The sequence below is a fragment of the Podarcis raffonei genome, chromosome 15 (genome assembly GCF_027172205.1).
Source record: "Podarcis raffonei isolate rPodRaf1 chromosome 15, rPodRaf1.pri, whole genome shotgun sequence".
NCBI lineage: Eukaryota > Metazoa > Chordata > Lepidosauria > Squamata > Lacertidae > Podarcis > Podarcis raffonei.
Genome location: NC_070616.1, coordinates 15,059,959 through 15,081,239, shown reverse-complemented (window position 1 = coordinate 15,081,239; position 21,281 = coordinate 15,059,959). Strand labels below are relative to the sequence as shown.

The window sequence follows — 21,281 nt, the reverse complement described above, 5'->3', positions numbered from 1 at the left end:
GTTATGGACCACAGGTATGAAGTTTACGGCATGTAATGCCTTAAGAGAGAATATTATGAAAATGATATACAGGTGGTACATGACCCCAGTCAAGCTTGCAAAAATCTATCATTTGCCCGATAATAAATGTTGGAAATGTAAGGAAAACGAAGGTACATTCTTTCACCTTTGGTGGATGTGCCCTAGGATTAAGGCTTTCTGGGAAATGATATATAATGAATTGAAAAAGGTATTTAAATATACCTTCTTGAAGAAACCAGAGGCCTTTCTCTTGGGCATGGTCGGCCAACTGGTGCCAAAGAAGGACAGAACGTTTTTTATGTATGCTACAACAGCAGCAAGAATACTTATTGCAAAGTATTGGAAGACGCAAGATTTACCCACTCTGGAAGAATGGCAGATGAAGATGATCGACTGTATGGGATTGGCAGAAATGACTGGCAGAATCCGTGACCAGGGAGAAGAGTCGGCGGAAGAAGACTGGAAGAAATTTAAGGACTATCTACAGAAATATTGTAAAATTAAAGAATGTTGAATGATGTTGGATTGAAATTAAGGGGTTTCCAGCTGTAATGTTTTGAGATAAGGATTTGCTGAGTAAATAATTTGAATTGGAATACAAGAAGGGGAGGTATGAGGAGGTCAGGGAAATATGTCATTGAAAATTAAGGATTGAGAACTGTATGTGTTTTTTCTTTCGTTTTTTTTTTCTTTTTGTTTGTATAAAATTGGAAACTTAATAAATATCTTTATAAAAAAACAATGTTAAGAAGTATAACTTCTAATAAGATTATGATTTGTGTTTGTTTGTCTTGTTCGTTTATAATTTTGTGAAAATTAATTTAAAAAATTGAGAAAAACACACCAGCAACTGTAAAAAAAAAAAAGAGTAAAGAAAAGTGAGGAAACCGTCCAAAACGACAAAAAACAACAACAACCCATATTCATGGGTGCCACTGACATGGCGTGTAAGCCAGCATAGAGCTCTGTGTACAGATCAGAGCTTTTCAGAAGATTCTAGACTCTGGAACTGGGCCATCAAACATATTTGCCCAACAGACCTCTGCAAAAAAAGGGATTATTGTTTCCACCCCACCCAAAACTCCCAGCTTTGGTTTGTCTCGAAGCAAGGGAAAATCCAGCAAGCAAGAAGCACACAGCCTTCCTGCTTCTTCAGTTCTGTGGGGAATTTAAATTTCCACTGTACAATGTAAGTCAACAGCTGAACAGGAGCAACTTTTCAGGGTCGTGAGTTCAAGCCTCATGTTGGGCAAAAGATTCCTGCATTGCAGGGGGTTGGACTAGATGACCCTCATGTTGTTGTTGTTGTTGTTTAGTCTTTTAGTCGTGTCCGACTCTTCATGACCCCATGGACCAGAGCACGCCAGGCACTCCTGTCTTCCACTGCCTCCCGCAGTTTGGTCAGGCTCATGTTTGTGGCTTTTAGAACACTGTCCAACCATCTCGTTCTCTGTCGTCCCCTTCTCCTTGTGCCCTCCATCTTTCCCAACATCAGGGTCTTTTCCAGGGAGTCTTCTCTTCTCATGAGGTGGCCAAAGTATTGGAGCCTCAGCTTCAGGATCTGTCCTTCCAGTGAGCACTCAGGGCTGATTTCCTTCAGAATGGAGAGGTTTGATCTTCTTGCAGTCCATGGGACTCTCAAGAGTCTCCTCCAGCACCATAATTCAAAAGCATCAGTTCTTCGGCAATCAGCCTTCTTTATAGTCCAGCTCTCACTTCCACACATCACTACTGGGAAAACCATGGCTTTAACTATACGGACCTTTGTTGGCAAGGTGATGTCTCTGCTTTTTAAGATGCTGAGATGACCCTCATGGTCCCTTCCAACTCTATGAGTCTGTGATTCTATGAAACCTAAAAAGAATCACAGACTCATAGAGTTGGAAGGGACCATGAGGGTCATCTCAGCATCTTAAAAAGCAGAGACATCAGAGAACCACTTTAGAGGACCAGCCCTACCACTGGACACAAGGAGGCTGCTGCCTCAGGTGGCAGTAATTAGTTCTCATGGTGGCCAATCAAATGCCCCTTATGGGAAAACCCCCATTAGTGAGGACAAGAGCATTCTAACCTCCAGAAACTGGTATTCAGAAGCATAGCCTTCATGGCTAGTAGCCATGGATAGCCTTCTCCATGAATTAGTCTAATCCTCTTTTCAAACCATCCAAGTTGGTGGCCGTCACTGCCTCCTGTGGAAATGAGTTCCATAGGTTAACAATGTGCTGTGTGAAGAAGAACGTTCTTTTCTCTGTTTTGAACCTTCCAACACTCAGCTTCATTGGGTGTCTGTGACTTCCAGTGTCATGACATAGTGAATGGAGGAAAGTTTTTCTCCCCATCTCCCAAATGTCATGCATAATTGTATGGACTTTTGTCTTGTCTCCTCTTACTTCCCTTTTCTCTAAACTAAAAGTCCCAAATGCTGTAATCTCGAAAGGGTTGCCCTTTCACAGACCTTTTTCCAACTCTACAATAAGTGGCATAAATTTGCTTTAAACCTTTGGTGTGGATGTGACCCAAGTCTGACTAGATTTGTTGGGATCCACTTTTGAGAAAACATGCATCACATCAACCTCTGTTGCTGGTCAATATTTTCAAAGTCTTTTCTGAGCCCATCAATGGCCTGATGACTGATTCACAAAGGCAGTTTTGGTCCTCAGGTACAGTGAGAAGCAAGGAGGTCAAACCGCCTTGTTTAAAGGCAATTTTCCTTTGCGGGGTGAGGGGGAACAGGGGAGAGTTTTACTCTGAATATATCAGGACTAGGGATTGAGGAGAAATGCAATCCAGTTTGCATTCAAAGGCCAACCTACCTGATTTGCAGTTTTTGAAACGAAACATGCTGACAGGCAAAATCGTCCTTCGAAATCTGTTGTCCTCCAAATTTCGCACATGCAGTACTTTCCAACCCAGTAAGGTGTACAAAAAAATGCATATATTAAGATGTGCCTAAAATTGCAGATATTACTGAAATACATACAAAATGCATTGCATAAGGTAAATATTGCTTTTCTTTTCTCTTTTCTTTTCTTTCTTTTTTGGCAGAATAGTCAAAACTGCATTCAAAGACAATGTGCATGAAAATTCTGCTGAATTTTCTCAAGGACTTCTTTTTAAAATAAATAAATCAGCAAAGTGATGTGTTAAAGTGGGAAACCGAATTCAAGAGAGCCAGAATGCGAAACTGAAATCAACAGATTTGCATATCCCTTGTCAGGAATGTAAGGCATGGTCTTTTCTGACATGCTTCATTGCATTTTTTGAAGTGGGTTGGATCCCTCTTCTTTCTTAAGAATAAATCACTGACTAATATTTATATAACCTTTCCGGCTCCAGTATCTCATAAATTTATCCCCCAGGAACAAGGAAGTGGGACTTCTCTGTTCGATGGAGGAAGAACCTAGCAAATATTTCCTCTTGGCCTAAACCAACCTGAGGTTGGTGTGTGTGTTTTCCCTCATCCCGGTCTCATCAAGAACCTGCCCACACCTGATAACCAGAGACTATAAAAGTACTCAGCACCTAGCAAAATCCACAGCCAGGAGCTGAGCACAGCAGGTGAGGCTTAGCACCTTTTTCTTGCTGCTGAGGACATGGCAGTGCCCAGCTTTCCACACATAGGAAGTTAGTCCATTAATTTCAATGGGTCTACTCTGAGTAGGAGTAACACAGGCGACAAGCCTTGGTCCTATTTATTGCATTTCTATTCCACCTTTTCCTCCAAGGAAACTCAAGGTGGTGTATATGGTTTTCCCCCTCCTCGATTAACCCTCACAGCAACCCTGTGAGGTAGGTTAGGCAGAGTGTGGATTTGAACCTTGGTCTCTCCCAAGTCCTAGTCCAGCAGTCAAGTCACTGCAACCACACTGGCTCTCTCCTTTGCCTCCATTGGAACGACTTTTGCGGGGTTTTAAAAGAACGTTTTTATTCTTTCCCCTACTCAAAACCCACCCGTTCCTCTTTTATTTTGCAGAGATGAAGCGAGCCCTTTCTCTCCTGAGCCTCTTAGTGGCCTTCGGATTCCTGCCAGCATCTGAATCTTCCTCAGAAGGTAAACAACAAATCCTGTGACTCTTCCAAGGGTGGGAATATTTCTGGGGGGAAGATGGAAAAAGGAATGTAATCGAATATTTTCCTTTATTTTAATTTCACAATATCTATATACTCCATGATTGCTCACAGCAGCTCACAAAAAGAGTTTTTAAAAGTGTGTGCATGGAACTCATTTCTAGGAAGTTGCCTTTGATTTTTCATATAATCACAGAATTGTAGCTTTGGAAAGGGCCCAAAGGGTCACGTCTTGTAGAGTTCGTGCATCGTTTTGGGGACAGGGTGGGGTGAATTTATGAAAATCTTCAAGGCGATCCATGATTGATTGGGTTGGGGAGGGTGCCTCTCTGAACCCCTTTTCTGTCAAAACCTGGTATGTGGATAGGAACCAACCTCCAAGAGGGCATCTCAGCTTAAGGCCTGCAAATAGCCACTCGCCTTTGGTGAGTTGAGAGTATTTTCAAGGTGACCAGGAAAGGAGATTTTTATTTTATTTTTTATGGTTGGTCCTGTGGAACAGGCTCTCAGAGTGTGGTGCAAATGATTTGACATACACATTTATGGGAAGGCTGGGCTGGTGAAAAATGCCAGGTGGTTGGGTGGAGAATCTTTTGTCAACTGAATTGGCCAAGATTGTCCTGGATAGTCGCTGCATCATGCCATCTGTGTACCTTGCGGCTGAAATTTGATTGCCCTGGTTTGGACTTAGGGGCCCTTTGAGCTGATGTTTTTGGCTCTCTCTTTTACAGCTTTGGCCTCTGAGAAATTGACTGGTCCTGACATTTTATTCAGCATCAACACAGCCAAGCGGTTGGTGGATCAAGCATACAAGTTATACCGGGAGAGGTGAGCTTCCTTCATGTAAATCTGCATTAAATCTTCCCTCCCTCCCCTTTCAGTCATCATTAGTGGAGTACGCCCCTATGGTATATAAGTACATACGGTAGGTAAGGTAAAGGGTCCCCTGACCATTAGGTCCAGTCGTGACCGACTCTGGGGTTGCGGCGCTCATCTTGCTTTATTGGCCGAGGGAGCCGGCATACAGCTTCCGGGTCATGTGGCCAGCATGACTAAGCCACTTCTGGCGAACCAGAGCAGCACATGGAAATGCCGTTTACCTTCCCGCCGGAGCGGTACCTATTTATCTACTTGCACTTTGACATGCTTTCGAACTGCTAGGTTGGCAGGAGTATAAGTACATAAGTACATACAATTAATCCAATAAATGTAAAATTATTAACGAGACATTATGATTTTTATGAATGGATCCCAAATATCATTGTATTTATTCATGCACAGTCTGCATCTAAAAGCAATCTGTTCATATATTGCCGGAGTTGGCATAGCATCATTAACAACAAAGAATTTTAGAAAGAGCATGCAGTGGTACCTTGGTTTTCAAACGTCTCCGTTGACGAACTTTTCGGTTTACGAACATGCCTCGGAAGTCAAACGTGCTACATGGTTTCCTCTGAGTGCAAGATCCTGAGGTCTAGCTGTCGGCTGTTGAGTTTTTGAACATTTCAGAAGTCAAACGGTCTTCGGGAACAGATTACATTCGTAAAACTGAGGTACCATTGCAGTTTAAAAAATAAAACTGAAGGGAGCAAAATGGCAACAGCAAGGCAGCGAGTAAGTGTCACTGCATAAACTTGCCAGTTGCTGGAAACCACAAGAGAGGAGGGTGCTTTTGAGCTTGCATCCTGCTAGTGGGCTTCTGGGTGGCCACTGTGAGAACAGGATGCTGGACCAGTTGGGCTACTGGCCTGATCCAGCAAAGCTCTTTTAGGTTCTTAGGTTTGCCATTAGGAAGGCTTGCTGTGACACTTCTGAGCACTTTCTACTAAGGTCCCCTGTCTCCCTGCTGCCATCTCCTCTGTGCTTCTCTTTCCAGAGCGAAGGAGAACTTGAGAAACCCCCATCTCACCCCTTCCGACTTCCTGAGACATTTAAAGGAACCGGTGGCAGGGACCAGGACTGCAATCCGGGCGGCAAGTTACATGGAAACGGCGTTGGATCTCCTGAGGCAGAAACTGCAGAAGGTCTGGCACCGTCACTTCAACATCACAGGTATTGTGAATCTCCGGGCGAAAGCTTTAGCACAGTGGTGGTTGTGGTGAACTTTCAGCCTGCGAGGCAGGTTTAGCCAAGCCACACCCACTTTACCTGAGGCAGGTAAAAGCTGGCCAAAAGGGGGGTTTAAAGGCAATGCTGCTCAGCTGATGGTCGGTGCCTGCAAACCGCTGACTCTTTGCTTGTGCAGCTTGATTTCAATCCAGAATGTGGCAGCTAGACTGGTGACTGGGGGCGGCCGCCGAGATCACATAACACTGGTCTTGAAAGACCTACATTGGCTCCCAGTACATTTCCGAGCACAATTCAAAGTGTTGGTGTTGACCTTAAAAGCCCTAAATAGCCTCAGCCCAGTATACCTGAAGGAGCGCCTCAACCCCCATTGTTCTGCCCGGACACTGAGGTTTAGCGCCGAGGGCCTTCTAGCAGTTTCCTCATTGCGAGAAAGCAAAGCTACAGGGAACCAGGCAGAGGGCCTTCTCGGTAGTGGCGCCCGCCCTGTGGAACGCCCTTCCAGCAGATGTCAAAGAGATAAACAACTACCTGACATTTAGAAGACATCTTAAGGCAGCCCTGTTCAGGGAAGTTTTTAATGTGTGACATATTAGTGTATTTTTGGTCTTTGTGGAAGCCGCCCCAAGTGGCTGGTACAAATAATAAATTATTATTATTATTATTATTATTATTATTATTATTATTATTTCAAACCACACTGGTAAATGATGCCCTTGTGATGTCAGGTGATTGACAAGTGGGCAGCCTTACCTCTCATACCTGGTGGGGTGGGTTAGACCGCTGAAGGTAGATTCTCATTGAAATTTGCTTCTAAGACAAAAGCCATTGCTTTTCTTCCCCTTATCGGATATCTTGTTTAGATGTGCTAAGCATCCAGCAGAAAGATATGATCACCAGAGCCACTGGCTGTGACTATCTGATCCGCCCAGTCCGGTGCCCACAAAACAGCCCTTATCGGACCATCACAGGAGAATGCAACAATCGGTAAGGAGAAGCTGGCTGGAGAAGGGTTTTATTTGGGGGGGGGGTGCAGGCAGGTCAAAGGTTCTCCCTCATCTGAGGGGAAATACCACTCTTACCACTGGTAAGAGCTGGAGAGGTCATCCAGGAACCTGGGCCAAAGGAAGGCGTTGAAGGAAATTAGAAAATTAGAAAAAGGATGCCAAAATGATCAAGGGCATGGAGTGGCTTCCCTATGAAAAAAGGTTGCGGTGTTTGGGATTTATTAGTTTAGAGAAAAGTCAAGTAAGAGATGACATGGTAGGAGTTCATAAAGTCATGCGTGGCATGGATGCAGCAGACAGAAGAAAGATTTTTCTCCCTCCCTCATAATACTAGAACTCACAGCCCTTCCATAAATATGACCGTTGGAGGATTTTCTTTTATCTGTCCTGAATCTCCCAACATTCATTGGATGTCCATGATTTCTAGGGTCACGAGAGATGGCAAAAAGCTTTTCTCTCCCCACTCTCCCCATGCAGATCCTCATCTCTCAGAGCAGGCATTTAAATATGTCTCTTGATATGTTCTTAACTGCCCAGAACTTTGCTGCTACGCCACATTTGGAGGTGGACAGAAATCTGTTGCGTGGCTAAGTTCTGGCCTGCATGTGATTTCGAGGAGTGCAGCTCAGCTCACCTTGGACTGGGATTTGCAAAGGTTAATCCCTCAAAGCATGCCTGCCTCCAGAGGAGCCTTCATGCATGGGGCAGAGTTCCAAACTAATGCGCTTCTCCCCCCGCCCTAGGAAGCACCCTCATTTTGGTATGTCTAACCATGGCTATGCCCGCTGGCTCCCAGCAGAGTATGAGGATGGTGTGTCTCTTCCCAAGGGTCTCATCCAGGGCCAGCTTTATAATGGACACCCCCTCCCACTGGTAAGAGCTGGAGAAGTCATTCTGGGATTCTGGGACAAATTATAGAGAAACAGCCATGTTGGGGGTGGATTCAGAGAGGTGGCTGAGGTGGTGGACCAATCGTTCGGGGTTTCTGGGGGGAGAGCATGGTGTCTGTCACCACATGGACAACCCCTATAAGAGGAGATTACTCTCATTTGATACAGCAAATCCCTGCACAGTCACCAAAATGAGATATTCTGCTTCTAGGCAATTTGAAGTTTGAGCCAATCACTTTTAAAAAATAAATAAATACAGCTTTCATCGATTTATCGTAAACATATCTACGAACTAAGACATAACCATACAGATCATAACAAAAACCATACACAGGGCATATTCTGTATAAAAAACAAATGACTGAGACACAGCTTTTAAGATCAGTCTATATAGTCCAATCAGGATGCGGGTGGCACTGTGCGTTAAACCACAGAGCCTAGGACTTGCCAATCAGAAGGTCGGCGGTTCGAATCCCCGCGACGGGGTGAGCTCCCGTTGCTCGGTCCCTGCTCCTGCCAACCTAGCAGTTTGAAAGCACATCAAAGTGCAAGTAGATAAATAGGTACTGCTCTGGCAGGAAGGTAAACGGCATTTCCGTACACTGCTCTAGTTCGCCAGAAGCGGCTTAGTCATGCTGGCCACATGACCCGGAAGCTGTACGCCGACTCCCTTGGCCAATAAAGCGAGATGAGCGCCGCAACCCAGAGTCGGTCATGACGGGACCTAATGGGTCGGGGGTCCCTTTACCTTTTTATATAGTCCAACCACAAAGAGGAGTGAGTCGTGGGAGTTGTGTACAACTCTCCTTATCTATATAATAAGAAAATGGGGACCAGTCTGTGTCAAAACTGTCTGATTTGGCTTCGCCCCAGACAATGCATTGATGTCTGGTCAGGCATTCAGATAAAGCAATGGAATTGAATAGGAATTTTTGATGCTTCCCCGTGTCGGGCTATTACCAACATGGCTTCTAATAGTACCTAGTTTTTTAGAAATTGAATTCCATCCCCACTATACAATGGCCCAAAAGTCTTATTAACATGCCCTACAAACCCTCTAGTGCACTTTTTGGCAGTGGCATGAATGGCAGAGTGCTGCCACATGTGTGCGTGTGTGTTGCTTACAGTTCCTCTTCTGGCTTCCCCTGTTGGAGCCAGAGCACTTAGCATTGAGGCTATGCAGATTGAACACTCTGCATCATTTCCTCCGGTGGCCCTTGGGTGCTCCAACATAGGTGCGGCAGGTATCCAACGAGATCATTGGCACCCCCAATGAGAAGATCACGGACGACCAGGAGCGCTCACTGGCGTTCATGCACTGGGGCCAGTGGGTCGACCATGACATGGACTTAGCCCCCATGACTGAAACCAGCATCCAGAACCAGGATGTCCACTGCGACACCAGCTGCAACTACGCGCCCCCCTGCTTCCCAATTAAGGTAATGGAAAATTCAGTGTTAAGAGATTCTTAGGTGAGACAGGTGTATGTGTTTTGCTGGGGTGGAGTGGAGTCAGGTCTTTTGCAGGCCCTCTGTCCTCTTTGAACTATTAGCTCCCAGCAGCCTTTGACAACATGGCACCTTCTAGGTGTGTAGGACTACAACTCCCATCAGCCGGCTCGACTGTGGTCCCATGAGCCCCAGCATTGTAACAGGCATTCTGGCTGATGGGAGCTGCAGTCTGAAATATACGGGTTATCACATAGCTCTTGACACAAAGCAAAGTGCACATCGCAAATGTTGGAAGGTTCAGGACAGATAGGAAAAAGTCCTTCTTCACACAGCATGGTGGTTAAACTGCAGACAGTGACGGCCATCAAATTGGATGGCTTTAAAAGAGGATTTCACAAATTCATGGAGGGAGAGGGCTATTGATGGCGACTAGCCATGATGGTGATACTCTGCCTACAAAGTTGGGGACATTAATGCTTCTGTATACCAGTTGCTAGAAACCACAGGAAGAGAGAGTGCTGCTCTTGTGCTCAAATCCTGCTTCCGGCCTTCCCTTGGGGGCATCTGCTTGGCCACTGTGAGAACAGGATGCTGGATTAGATGGGCCATTGGCCTGATCCAGCAGCCTCTTCTTGTGCTCTTACACATTCTTATCGGATGTTTCCAAGAGTGGCTCACAAACTGCATTTGTCCACTAGCAGATTTGTGCCAGGGGGCTGAGTAGGCTGAGTTTTTTAAATATCTAGCAGAGCCCATGGGGAGAGGAGAAATGTGCCGCTGTTTGCATGGGAGGAACAGTTCCCTGGTCGTCATATTGGCCAATGCCTGTACCATCACCTACCACCCTCCCACAATACTTGGATCAGTGGTAACATTTTCTTTTTTAAAAAAAAACTTGTTGGGAGTGTGATTATTTTTCTTTCTGTCTTCTGGAATCTAAAAAACAAAACAAAACTTGGGCCAGTCACCGTCCCTGCACCTAACCTATTGCACAGGATTATTGTGGGGATTAATGAAGAAGGGAGAACCATGTCTACTAACTTGAGCTTCTTGGAGGTATAGATGCAATAAATAAAAAACAAACGAATTGTGGGTATTGCCGATGATACGAATGGAGCCAAACTGAGATATCTATTAAATGATGATGACCCCCTAAGATCACTCATGGTTGCCAGATTCTTGATCAGCGTCCTATCCCTAAAGAAGAGAAACGGACTCCTGTGCGGCTCGGATAATCCCTTTAAACTATGATCTATGTTTTAGGATGTAATTAGGTGATATCACCATTGATGTCTTCTACTAATTTATGAGTAGAGGGCGATGTTTATGTTACAAATTTATTGTAATGTATGATGTTGGTCTTTTGTTTTTGTTTTGCTTTGGTTCTTGTTTGTTTTTTGTAAGTTTTTGCGGTTTTAAATTTGGAGGTTTAAGTACATTATGTTGGTATGGGAAACTGTCCTGTGATGGGCCAATGGCCGTAATAAAGATCAATACAACACAATACGAATTGTGGGATTGTTTCCTGCAGATTCCACCTGGAGACCCGCGGATTACAAAGCCAGGCGTCTGCATGCCTTTCATCCGGACCACCCCTGTTTGCAACCCCACGACGTTCATCCGCGAGCAGCTCAATTCCATCACGTCCTTTCTGGATGCCAGCATGGTGTATGGGAGTGAGGAGCCTCTGGCAAGAAGCCTCCGGAACCAAAGCAGCTCTCTGGGTTTAATGGCGCTCAACCAGAACTTCACAGACGCTGGTCTGGGCCTCCTTCCTTTCGAGAGCAATTCAAACAGCATCTGCCTCTACACAAACAGAACTGCCAACATCCCATGTTTCAATGCAGGTATGTCTTTCCACCAAGGCATGGTCAGCAGCTGCCAGTCCGTGTAAACAGTAGTACTCTAGGTGACCAATGATAAGGTAACTTCCTATGTTTGGATGGATCTGGGCATCAAGTGTTAGGCCAAATGCACACCATCTGTTTAAAGCACTATGATACCACTTTAAACAGTCATGGATTTCCTCCCCCAAAGGATCCTGGGAAGTGTAGTTTATGAAGGGTGCTGAGAGTTGTTTGGAGACCCCTCTTCCCCTGCCAGAGCTATAATTCCCAGGGTTTCCCGTGAAGAGGGATTGATTATTGACTCTGCCTGTCAATGCCTCTGGCACCACCTGCTGTTGGGCTCCCTGCCTTCTGCCCTACCAGTCTCCCTGTGGCTTCACACAGCAATAAAAGAGTGTTAATTCATTTTCTAGCTTAATCCGCTTGAAATTAGAGGGATGGTTTCTTTAATTTTGCAGGGGATAAACGTGTCACTGAAAATCTGGGGCTGACAGCTCTCCACACCCTCTTTGTCCGGGAGCATAACCGTTTGGCCAGGGAGCTGAAGGCGCTGAACCCCCACTGGGATGGGGAAAAGATCTATCAGGAAGTTCGGAAGATTATTGGGGCAGTGAATCAGGTATGGTGACAAATGAGCTCTTCCTTCGGCTTCATTCAAAATGGAGTTTCACTCTAGCTTCATTCATGCCTTCAGGGAAGGTGCAAGGGAGGAATTTAATTCAGCTCACATTTAGAGACAAACTCACAGAATTTGCACTTTCTGCAAGAATGTTCAAACCAAATTCTTTGCATTTCTCCAAATTTCACAGTGCAGTTCTCCAGCCAAGTGATGGGTACAAAAATGCATATTTTGGGTGTAAAGTTGCTTTAAAAGGGAAATATTGGAGAAAATAACAAAAAAAGTTAACTCATTGGGAAATCAAGAGTACCCTGAGAAGAAAACCCCATGATCTTGAAGAAGCTAACAGCTGTAGAAAAAGGCACTGTCCCTTTAACTGCCAAGGAGGCGGGACCTCCAGGCACTTAGGGGGCAGGACCTCTAGCCAGCGACTACCTGGCCGGGCTATAAAACTCTGCCAGTTTCTCCAGGACCTTTGCTGAGACAACTTGGATGCCTGGGCTTAGCAGTGCTGTCCATGGTGCTGAAACCCCACCTCAGTCACTCTCCAAGGTCCTGAGCTGTTTGGAGGAAAGGGCTGGATTTACAGTACGGTTGCATCTTAACGCAAAAGTTTGGTTTCAAGGCTTCTGCATATACACAAAAATCGCATATGCCCAAACACCCCTCATGGCTAGTGGGTGAGGGGGAGAGAGACAGAATCCCTTGTGCTTTCAGATCCTATGTGTCAAGTGGGCCTTACCCAGCAAGTGAGTCAGAGAGCTTAAAAGCTCTTCAGGTAACACAAACAGACCCATTGTGAAAAGCTCTCTGCCTTGCTGGGATTGAACTTGGATGATTTCAACCAGGCTGCCTTCAACCACATTGGTTGAAATAGCACAAGTTAAATGTGTGTAAGATGCGGTTGTACTGCATATGTAAAAACCATGCCTGAGATGTATCTCCAGTTGCTCATATGAGTCCCATATTAGCCTGACCTCAGTTGTCTTCCCTCGTGTAAGCTCCTGGAGGTCAGGGACTCTCTTTGTTTCCCTTCAAACTTTGTAAAGTGGCCACTAAACACCCATAGCCACACACTTGCACACACACACATTGTGTTCATTTCTATACAATTTTAATAAATAAAAATAGTAATGCTTGTGAAAACTTAAAGCTGGACAGAAGCTATGTCTTCATTAGAGGACAATTTGCACTCTGGAAGGCTAGGGTGGTTTACTTAATTGTTGTTAATTTGTAACTGTTGTTTAAGTTTGAAATCAATAAAACATATTTTAAAAACCAAAAAATAACAGTGGCGTCTTTCCTGGTTTGGTTGCAGGTGATCACCTTCAGAGATTACCTGCCCCTTGTCTTGGGCAATGAGATGAACAAGCAGTTGCCTTTGTACAGAGGCTACAATGACTCTGAGGACCCCACTGTCTCAAACGTGTTCTCCCTGGCCTTCCGGTTTGGACACGGTTCTGTTCCCCCATTTGTGCCCCGCCTGGACCAAAACTTCAAGCCCCTTGTCCCATATTCCAATGTCCTCCTTCATCTCACCTTCTCTGCTTCATGGAGAATCGTAATGGAAGGTAATGCTTCTGTTCCTTGTCCTGCGGGGTTCTTGGGCTGTCTGGGAAACAGAAATCTCCTGGGAACAAAGTAAGGGCAAACAGGGGTCATGAAGAACTTTCTATATAAGGTTGTTCCAAGCTGGAAAGTGTGCAGAAGAGGGCAGACAAGATGATGATGGGTCTGGAAACCAAGCCTTGTGTGGAACAAGTTGAGGGAGTTGGGTATATTTAGCCTGGAAAAGAGAAGACTGAGAGGAGATATGATAGCCATCTTCAAATATCTGAAGGGTTGTGGCATGGAAGATGGAGCAAGCTTGTTTTCTGCTGCTCCAGAGGGGACCAATGGAGTCAAATTGCAAAAAGGATATTCCAACGAAACATTAGAAACAAGTTTCTGATGGTAAGAGCTGTTCAACAATTTTGAAGGTGGAAAAACCGTCCCCTTTCCATTAAAAAATAAAAATAAAAGGACACCCTAAACCTTGGGTTGAGTGTTCCTCATCTTCAGGGCCACCACTACCTTTCTCTTCCAGGTGGCATTGACCCTCTTCTCCGTGGCCTCCTGGCCGACCATGCCAAGCTGATGAAGCAGAACCAGATGATGGTTGAGGAGCTCCAGGAGCGACTCTTTGAGCAGCTTGAGCTCATCGGCCTTGATCTGGCATCCCTGAACCTCCAGCGGGGGAGAGACCATGGCCTGCCAGGTAGGAGAGCCTGTCCTGAAGTTTTTGACCCTGTCCATGGTTTCTTGTGCTAAACAGTGAGTGAAGAGATCCAGGGTGGCTTAGTGAGGAGGAGAGTCAACAGGAGACTTAGGATTGCAATGTCTTCACAGAGATAGGAGTTGGGTGATTCCCAAGAAACCTGAGGCCTTTCTGTTAGGTATAATTGGACCGAAGGAATTGTTTAATTTGTTTATGTATGCTATGACGGGGGCAAGATTGTCCACGCACACAAATGGAAAGAAGAGGAAGTCCCAATGAAAGAAGAATGAAGATGATGGAATATTATGAGATGGCTAGACTAGCTGTGAGAATTAAAGAACAGAATGAAGAATGAAATTTTTTTTATTGAAGAATGGAAGTATTTTGTAGCATATTTGAAAAAAAAATCATGGTTATGTTAAAATGTATGCAGGATTTGAAGTACAGTAGCAGATAAGAAGTGGTAGTTTAATAATTTATAATCAACACTGTATTTTTCCATATGTAAGACAACCTTTTTTCTGAAAATTTTTAATGATAAATTTAGTGTCGTCTTATACATGGGTTAATATGCTGAGCAAGAGAGAGCTGGTGCTGCAGCAGTAGCAGGGAAATGTTGGAGAGGAGGCTATTTACTCACTCTTCCCAGCTTAGGAAGAGTATTTGGTGAGTGTCAGTATGTGGTGTATTACTGCACCAGTTCCGTCAGCCAGAATGGAGGATTGTCGAAAAGCTGCTCAACAGCTCAGCAAACTTACAAAAGAAGCTCAACAATTGTTGAGGGCTCTGAAAAATAGGGGTTGTCTTATACATGGGGTCATGTTATACATGGAAAAATACAGTATATAATGGGTGAAATATAAGCAATATACCAGCTTTATAAAGAAAGAAAAGAACATAATGGAAGGGTGGATGGGAAGTCAGCGGATATGAAATAAATGTTCTGATGTTTGTTTAAAAGAATTTGTAAAATTTGAAAAGCTAATTAAAAAAAAGTTTTTAAAAAGGAGTTGAGTAGGCTGCAAGTTGAGCAGGTTGGGGAAAAAATAATAGCCTAAGATGTCCAAATCCTTAAGCACATTTGAAGAAATAATGTCTTGAAGTGTTTAAAATCCCCCATTAATATGAAGCGCGTTTCCATTGAAAATGTATTATACAATCTGGGGACATCCTCGATCTCCAAATACAATTCATTTGTATTAGCGATCTCAGCAATTTATACACTTTTGTTGAACGATTCTAAGACAGATGCTTGATAAATGCATTCTAGCTTCAGAACAATCACCATACCGTTTGGTGTAAAAAATTGGTTCCCTTCAGTGGGTTGCACTGTGCCACACTGTGGTCAGTCACAAATACATAGAATCATAGAATCATAGAGTTGGAAGAGACCACAAGGGCCATCGAGTCCAACCCCCTGCCAAGCAGGAAACACCATCAGAGCACTCCTGACATATGGTTGTCAAGCCTCTGCTTAAAGACCTCCAAAGAATGTATTGCTACATCCTTGTAGCAATACTGTCAGTACTGCGGAAGAACGTTTGACCACCTTTCCATTACAATAGTGCACTGGTCCTCAGCAGGTGACTCAGGACTGGAGGTCCAATCTCAGGATGGTCCTCGCAGAGATGCCACTGCCTTTTTGTTTTGTGAAGAGAAGCAGCCTTCCTCCTGCTTGAAGCTGGAACAGACGCTGTTGGAAAGCTGTTTCTCCTTCAGTTATTTGTCTGGTGGCAGTGGTTGAGGAGGAGGGCAGGCTGGCTGGCAAAGGCCCTGCCTGAGGCAAGGAGGTGGCTAAGCAGCTGGGAGGAAATGGGTGTGTGGATTCGCTCCCTGTCCCCGTCCTCTCCCTGCTCAATAGTCAGTGCAGACCATAATGAGCTGGATGAAGCATGGGTCTGATTTTTTGGAAGGCCCATGTTCCTAAGGAAGGCAATTCTTCTGAAATCCCCCCTTCTTTACCCCAGTCTCCTCTTACTTCCATGGCACTTGGCTGCTCTGCTTCCCATTAATCCATCCTCCAGCCAGACTAACAACCCTTCCCTGCTCTGCTTCCACCAGGATACAATGCCTGGAGGCGGTTCTGCGGCCTATCAGAGCCCAGCAACGAGGCTGAGCTTGCTGCCGTAATGGGCAATTCCCAGCTGGCAAAGAAGTTCATCGACCTTTACGGGACACCAGAGAACATTGACATCTGGATCGGGGCCCTGGCTGAGCCCTTCGTCCCCTATGGGAGGGTCGGGCCCCTCCTGGCGTGCCTCATCGGGACACAGTTCCGGAAAACCCGGGATGGAGACAGGTGAGCTGCTTGCCCTCTGAGGCTCTCATTTCTCTTTGTGACAACTTTGTGACAGAGCTTGGGGCGTAATTAGAACCCAGGTTCCCTTTTTAGGGAAGGGGATCTGAGAGGAGCAAGGAGGATGGTGGCCATTTTCTTGCGGGGCGCAGTGTGCCATTCTAGGAGTGCTGCAATCGACACAAGATAATATCACCATTGTAAACAAACAATAAATGTCCATTAAAATGGCAAAAGTAGTTTCTTTCCCAAATAGTTTTCTTTCTTGAACAATAGCAAACACAGTACATAAAGAGCTCACTTGTGATATACCAGTGGTTCAGTGCTCAGATGTCATTCCGGTAATCTGACGTTTCGTTGCTAAAGAGCCTAGTCATCGAGCTTTGTAGTAAATAATATACAAGAGAAGACAGTATGTTAACGACTTAAAGCAGGGATATATCTATCTATCCCCATCTGCATGTTTCCATCAGGAGGAGCATAGAAAGAGGACAATGTCCTTCAATTTGCTAAGCCTGGTTTAGTCTTTATTCCTGCATTTGCAATTCTTCAAAATAAAAGCTATTTGGAAAGAGAGGAGAGGAGCAATGAACCACTGATATATTACAGGTGAGCTATTTATTCACTGTATTTGTTTCAGGGACTAGACTGAGGGGGACAAGACTGAGGAGTAATGGTGGGGACCACCCCCTTCTCCCGAAGCTTCCAGAGAAGAGGAAGGCAGTATTGAATTACAGCAGTGGTTTGAGGAAGGTCACAGCTCAGACACAGGCGAACAGAAGAGTTGGGAGGTGCTGGGAGAAGAGAAGGGGGAGACAGAGCAGCCAGCTGACACGTTATCACTGGAGAGCATTTCTGGCCCTCCTTCTCCCAGAACCTGCCATTCATTGAGAGTGCAAGAGCAAAGGTCTCAGAGACAATTAGCCCCTGGTGGCCACCGTAAGCAGAAGTGCTGTTGTTAGGAAGTGAGCAGGGAGGAGTTCAGTTGGAGCAACGCCATTAACGGGAGATAGACTGCATTCCTTTGTCTCTCACTGTGACGAGTAAACAAATTAGTAAGAACTCTTCTTTGTTTTTCTCTGCTTCTTGCTGCCACCGTGGGAGGGATAGAATTCCCCGAAGCCTAACAGTTTGCTATTGTTTAAGATAAAAACTATTTGGGGAAAGAAACTACTTTTGCCATTTTTATGGGCGTTTATTGTTTGTTTACAGGTAGTTGCCTTGGCGATATTAACCTGTGTCGATTGCGGAAGTCATTGTATCACCACTCTGATCATTGTTTCATTTTAGGAGTGCTGGCATTGTTGGTACTTGACAAGGGCCCTCTATTGATTCGCAGAAACCCCCCAACTCTGTTCGTCCTTAGGATTGATAAGAAGCTTCCTTATGCTGCGACCTGTCTACTTCAGTGTTTACTACAGTGACCGGTAGCAATGCTCCCATCAACCCCAGCATCGTACAGCCACCCTAGCTGGGGCTGATGGGAACTGGAGTCCAGCAGCATCAGGAGGGCACCAAGATGGCAAAGGATGCTCTAAGCATCTGGCTAGCTGCTGTAGGAAACCAGGTGTGAGACAATGGGACCTTTGATCTCTTCTGGGGATCTCAAATAACGTTAGTGAAAACAGTCAAAAATACCACAAGTCAAAAAACATAGCAGGTGCATGGAAAGATTTCAAGGCGTGGCGGACCCTTTTCAGCCTGAGAGTCACATTTCTTCCTTGCCAACCTCGGGGTGGTGTGGGGTACATACCAGTGCTAAGTAAGGCCAGAGGCAAAAGTGGTTGGAGGCAGTGGGTGTGAATGTAACCTTTGTACAGTAGGCTACGCCGCAGCCATGCACAACCCAGAGGCTTCTGCATGTGCTCGTCTCCATCCTCCACCCAGGCAAGCAATCCAGGCATTCTCAGAGTTTGAGGATGCGATCCAGTCAGTTAAAATCCCTCCAGGGAGATGCAAAGCAGGGCATGACCTGGGAGCATCCTGAGAGCCAGAGGGAAAGGTCTAGAGATGCACATCTGGCCTGCTGGCTGAGGACTGCCCACCTGTGATTTAAACCAGTGGTACCCAAAGCGAGCAGTACCACCCCCTGCAGGGTGGCGGGATTCCCTAAGAAGCAAGGGGGCGGCAGGAGGGCATTGGAGGTGTAAATAACTAACTGATTTGGAAAAGCTGGTATCACTGGTTCAAGTTGGTCAGTTTTGTTGAATGAATTAAACTCAATAGTTTTAGCTGGATTTTAAATAAATGCGCAATTAATTCTTACTGTTTTGAACTTTGTTGTGTTATTATCTTATTTATAGTGAGGCACACAAGTCACTATTATGAATAAGAATTTTTATAGGGTAGGGTGCATTGGGGGGGGGTTGAGCTTGTGGAATCAAGCGGGAAGTGGCCCCCAAAAGTTTGGGAGGTGCTGGTTTAAAGGATAAAACCCTGAAAGCATTTGCTCAGATGAAACTGTCTTCTAGCATTACTCAGGTTAGAATGCAGCCCTTGTTACCAATTAGATGGGATTTTGACGTCCCAGGACAAATGCCAATCAACCTCTTCCCTTTCCTCCTTGCTTGTTGCAGATTCTGGTGGGAGAATCCCGGAGTGTTCACCCCCTGGCAGCGGCGGATTCTGAGCGGCGCCTCGCTCTCCCGCATCATTTGTGACAACACCCACATCCAGGAGGTGCCCCACGATGTTTTCAAGATGAACCACTACCCGAGCGATTTCGTGAACTGCCGCAAAATTGGAGGACTGGATTTGTCTGCTTGGAAAGAATAGACTGGCAGCAACTGGGGAAGTTTTGGGGTGGGTGGGTTGAGACATTGCAAACCTGCCAGAATGCCAGAAAGTTAATGTGAGCTGGGACTCAGCCCTGCGGGTATCACAACCACTCCAGAATGCATAGTGATCTTCTTCATGTCACAGTGATGAAAACTGACCCGTCTCCTGAGCGAGACTCCCAGTTGGGTTGGAGTTCAGATCCTGTAGATAGTGAATCATAGCATTGTTCAGTTGGCAGGGACTCCAAGGTTCATCCAGTCCACACCCTTGCAATGTTGGAATAACAGCTGAAGCACCCCTGGCAGATGACCATCCAACCTCTGTTTAAAAGGCTGTAGTGAAGGACCTTTGTAGTCCACTGCCACAAACTCTCAAAATGCCTCTTTGCCATCCCTGGGCCAAAATCTGGGATTCATCTCTGCCATTCATATTTCCTGACATTCTGGGAAGGTGGTTTGGGCTCTGGAATGAAGGAAGGTCAGTTTGAGGTGGCTATTTGGGGTAGATTGGGGCTAAATCCAGCAATGACCATCCAAGGATTTGTGACACTCACATCTGCCCTTGGGATGTGAAAACAGCACAACCAGCCAGATATTTTAATTAAGCAAAATATCACAAAATAGCAAGGTGGGGTTTTTTTGTTCTTTAGAGTTCTTGACTAGGAAGAACTCAGAATCTGAACACTTGCGTGCCCTTCTGCAACATTGTTGTTTGGCCTAGTGAAGTATTGCCCTGCTGTGGATTTTCTGATGGAATGAGCCATTCATCCGACTTTAAAATTTGCTCTTTTCTCTTTCCTTTCCATATTGTCACATAGCTGGATTTCGAAAGCTATGTGCAACACATATTCTGATTTCATTTCAGCGATTGTATAGGCACTAACTGGGAGATGTATTTATTTTTTAATGCTGGAGTTGTGAGACTTACCTATCAATACTAATTAAAAAAAACCCCAGATAAATACATGAAACTGTAATTTGTGTCTCCAGAGTGACTGGTGCCCCTTGGGCAGAAGGCAGGGAGCCCAACAGTAGGTGGCGCCAGAGCCAATGGCAGGCGCAGCTGACTAATTCTAGGCTTATCTTCATCTTCCTACTCTCTGCTAAGTTCTATGAAAGCAACACTGAGACTAATCAGATGATAGTCAGTGGCACCTTCTGGGCTGGTTGTAAGAAGGCAGGCAGGTGGGGGGCGGGTTGGCCAAGGGGAGACCAAGGTGGTGGGGCAGTGCCCCACTTGCCCTAATGTACAATCCTCTACTGCTGTGATTTCTGAACAAAGAGACACAGGAAGCTGCTAATGGCTCCAGAACCATAAGAACACAATAAGAGCCTGCTGGATCAGGCCAATGGCTCATCTAGTCCGTCAGGTTTGTTCTTCTCAAGGAGGCTTGCCTGGAGAAATCATTATACATCTTTAGGTTGTTGTCAGGCAATAGCTTTCTTCTATAAACAGGCCTTTGGCCTTTAACTCTCTGTGGCCTTTTAGAAGTGGGTTTGATATTTTCAACGTATTTCTTTTTTCCTTTTGGTTTCAATGCATCTATAGTATGTGGGTTTTTGTTTTCATTTTGTTCTGTCTGGTTGGTTGGTTGCAATTTGCTTTGGGTTGCCCTAGACAAGAGAAAGCGACTCACAAACTCAGTGAATAAAATAAATAGCCTAGGATCCTGTTCTCACAGTGGCCAACCAGATGTGCTCAGAAACCCCACAAGCAGGACCCAAGAACTAGAGCAATTCTCCCCTCCTGCAGTTCCCAGGAACTGCTATTCAGAAGCATTGCTGCCTCAAACTGTGGAGGCAGAGCAGAGCCATCATGCCCAGTAGCCACCAATAAGCCTCTCCTCCATGAATTGGTCCCATCATCTTTGAAAGCCATCTAAGTCAGTGGCCATCCCTGCGCAGCAGACCTGCAACAATTGTCCTTTGAGCATAGTGTCAACCCATTTGGTAGTAACCTCCCCGTCCTCAAGTTTCAGCC

At 45.3% G+C, this 21,281-nt stretch overlaps 1 protein-coding gene across 1 annotated transcript; it reads left to right on the top strand.

Moving 5' to 3' along the window:
- The first annotated feature begins 4,994 nt into the window (after positions 1 to 4,994).
- On the top strand, positions 4,995 to 20,224 carry LOC128403129 (myeloperoxidase-like). The gene is made up of 11 exons (XM_053367796.1): positions 4,995 to 5,014; positions 5,966 to 6,141; positions 7,020 to 7,143; positions 7,907 to 8,036; positions 9,289 to 9,492; positions 11,036 to 11,351; positions 11,810 to 11,970; positions 13,289 to 13,541; positions 14,057 to 14,227; positions 16,289 to 16,526; positions 19,100 to 20,224. Exons 1-11 carry the CDS (start codon positions 4,995 to 4,997, stop codon positions 19,296 to 19,298), a joined length of 1,992 nt encoding a protein of 663 aa, XP_053223771.1. The 3' UTR covers positions 19,299 to 20,224.
- Positions 20,225 to 21,281: the final 1,057 nt, after the last annotated feature.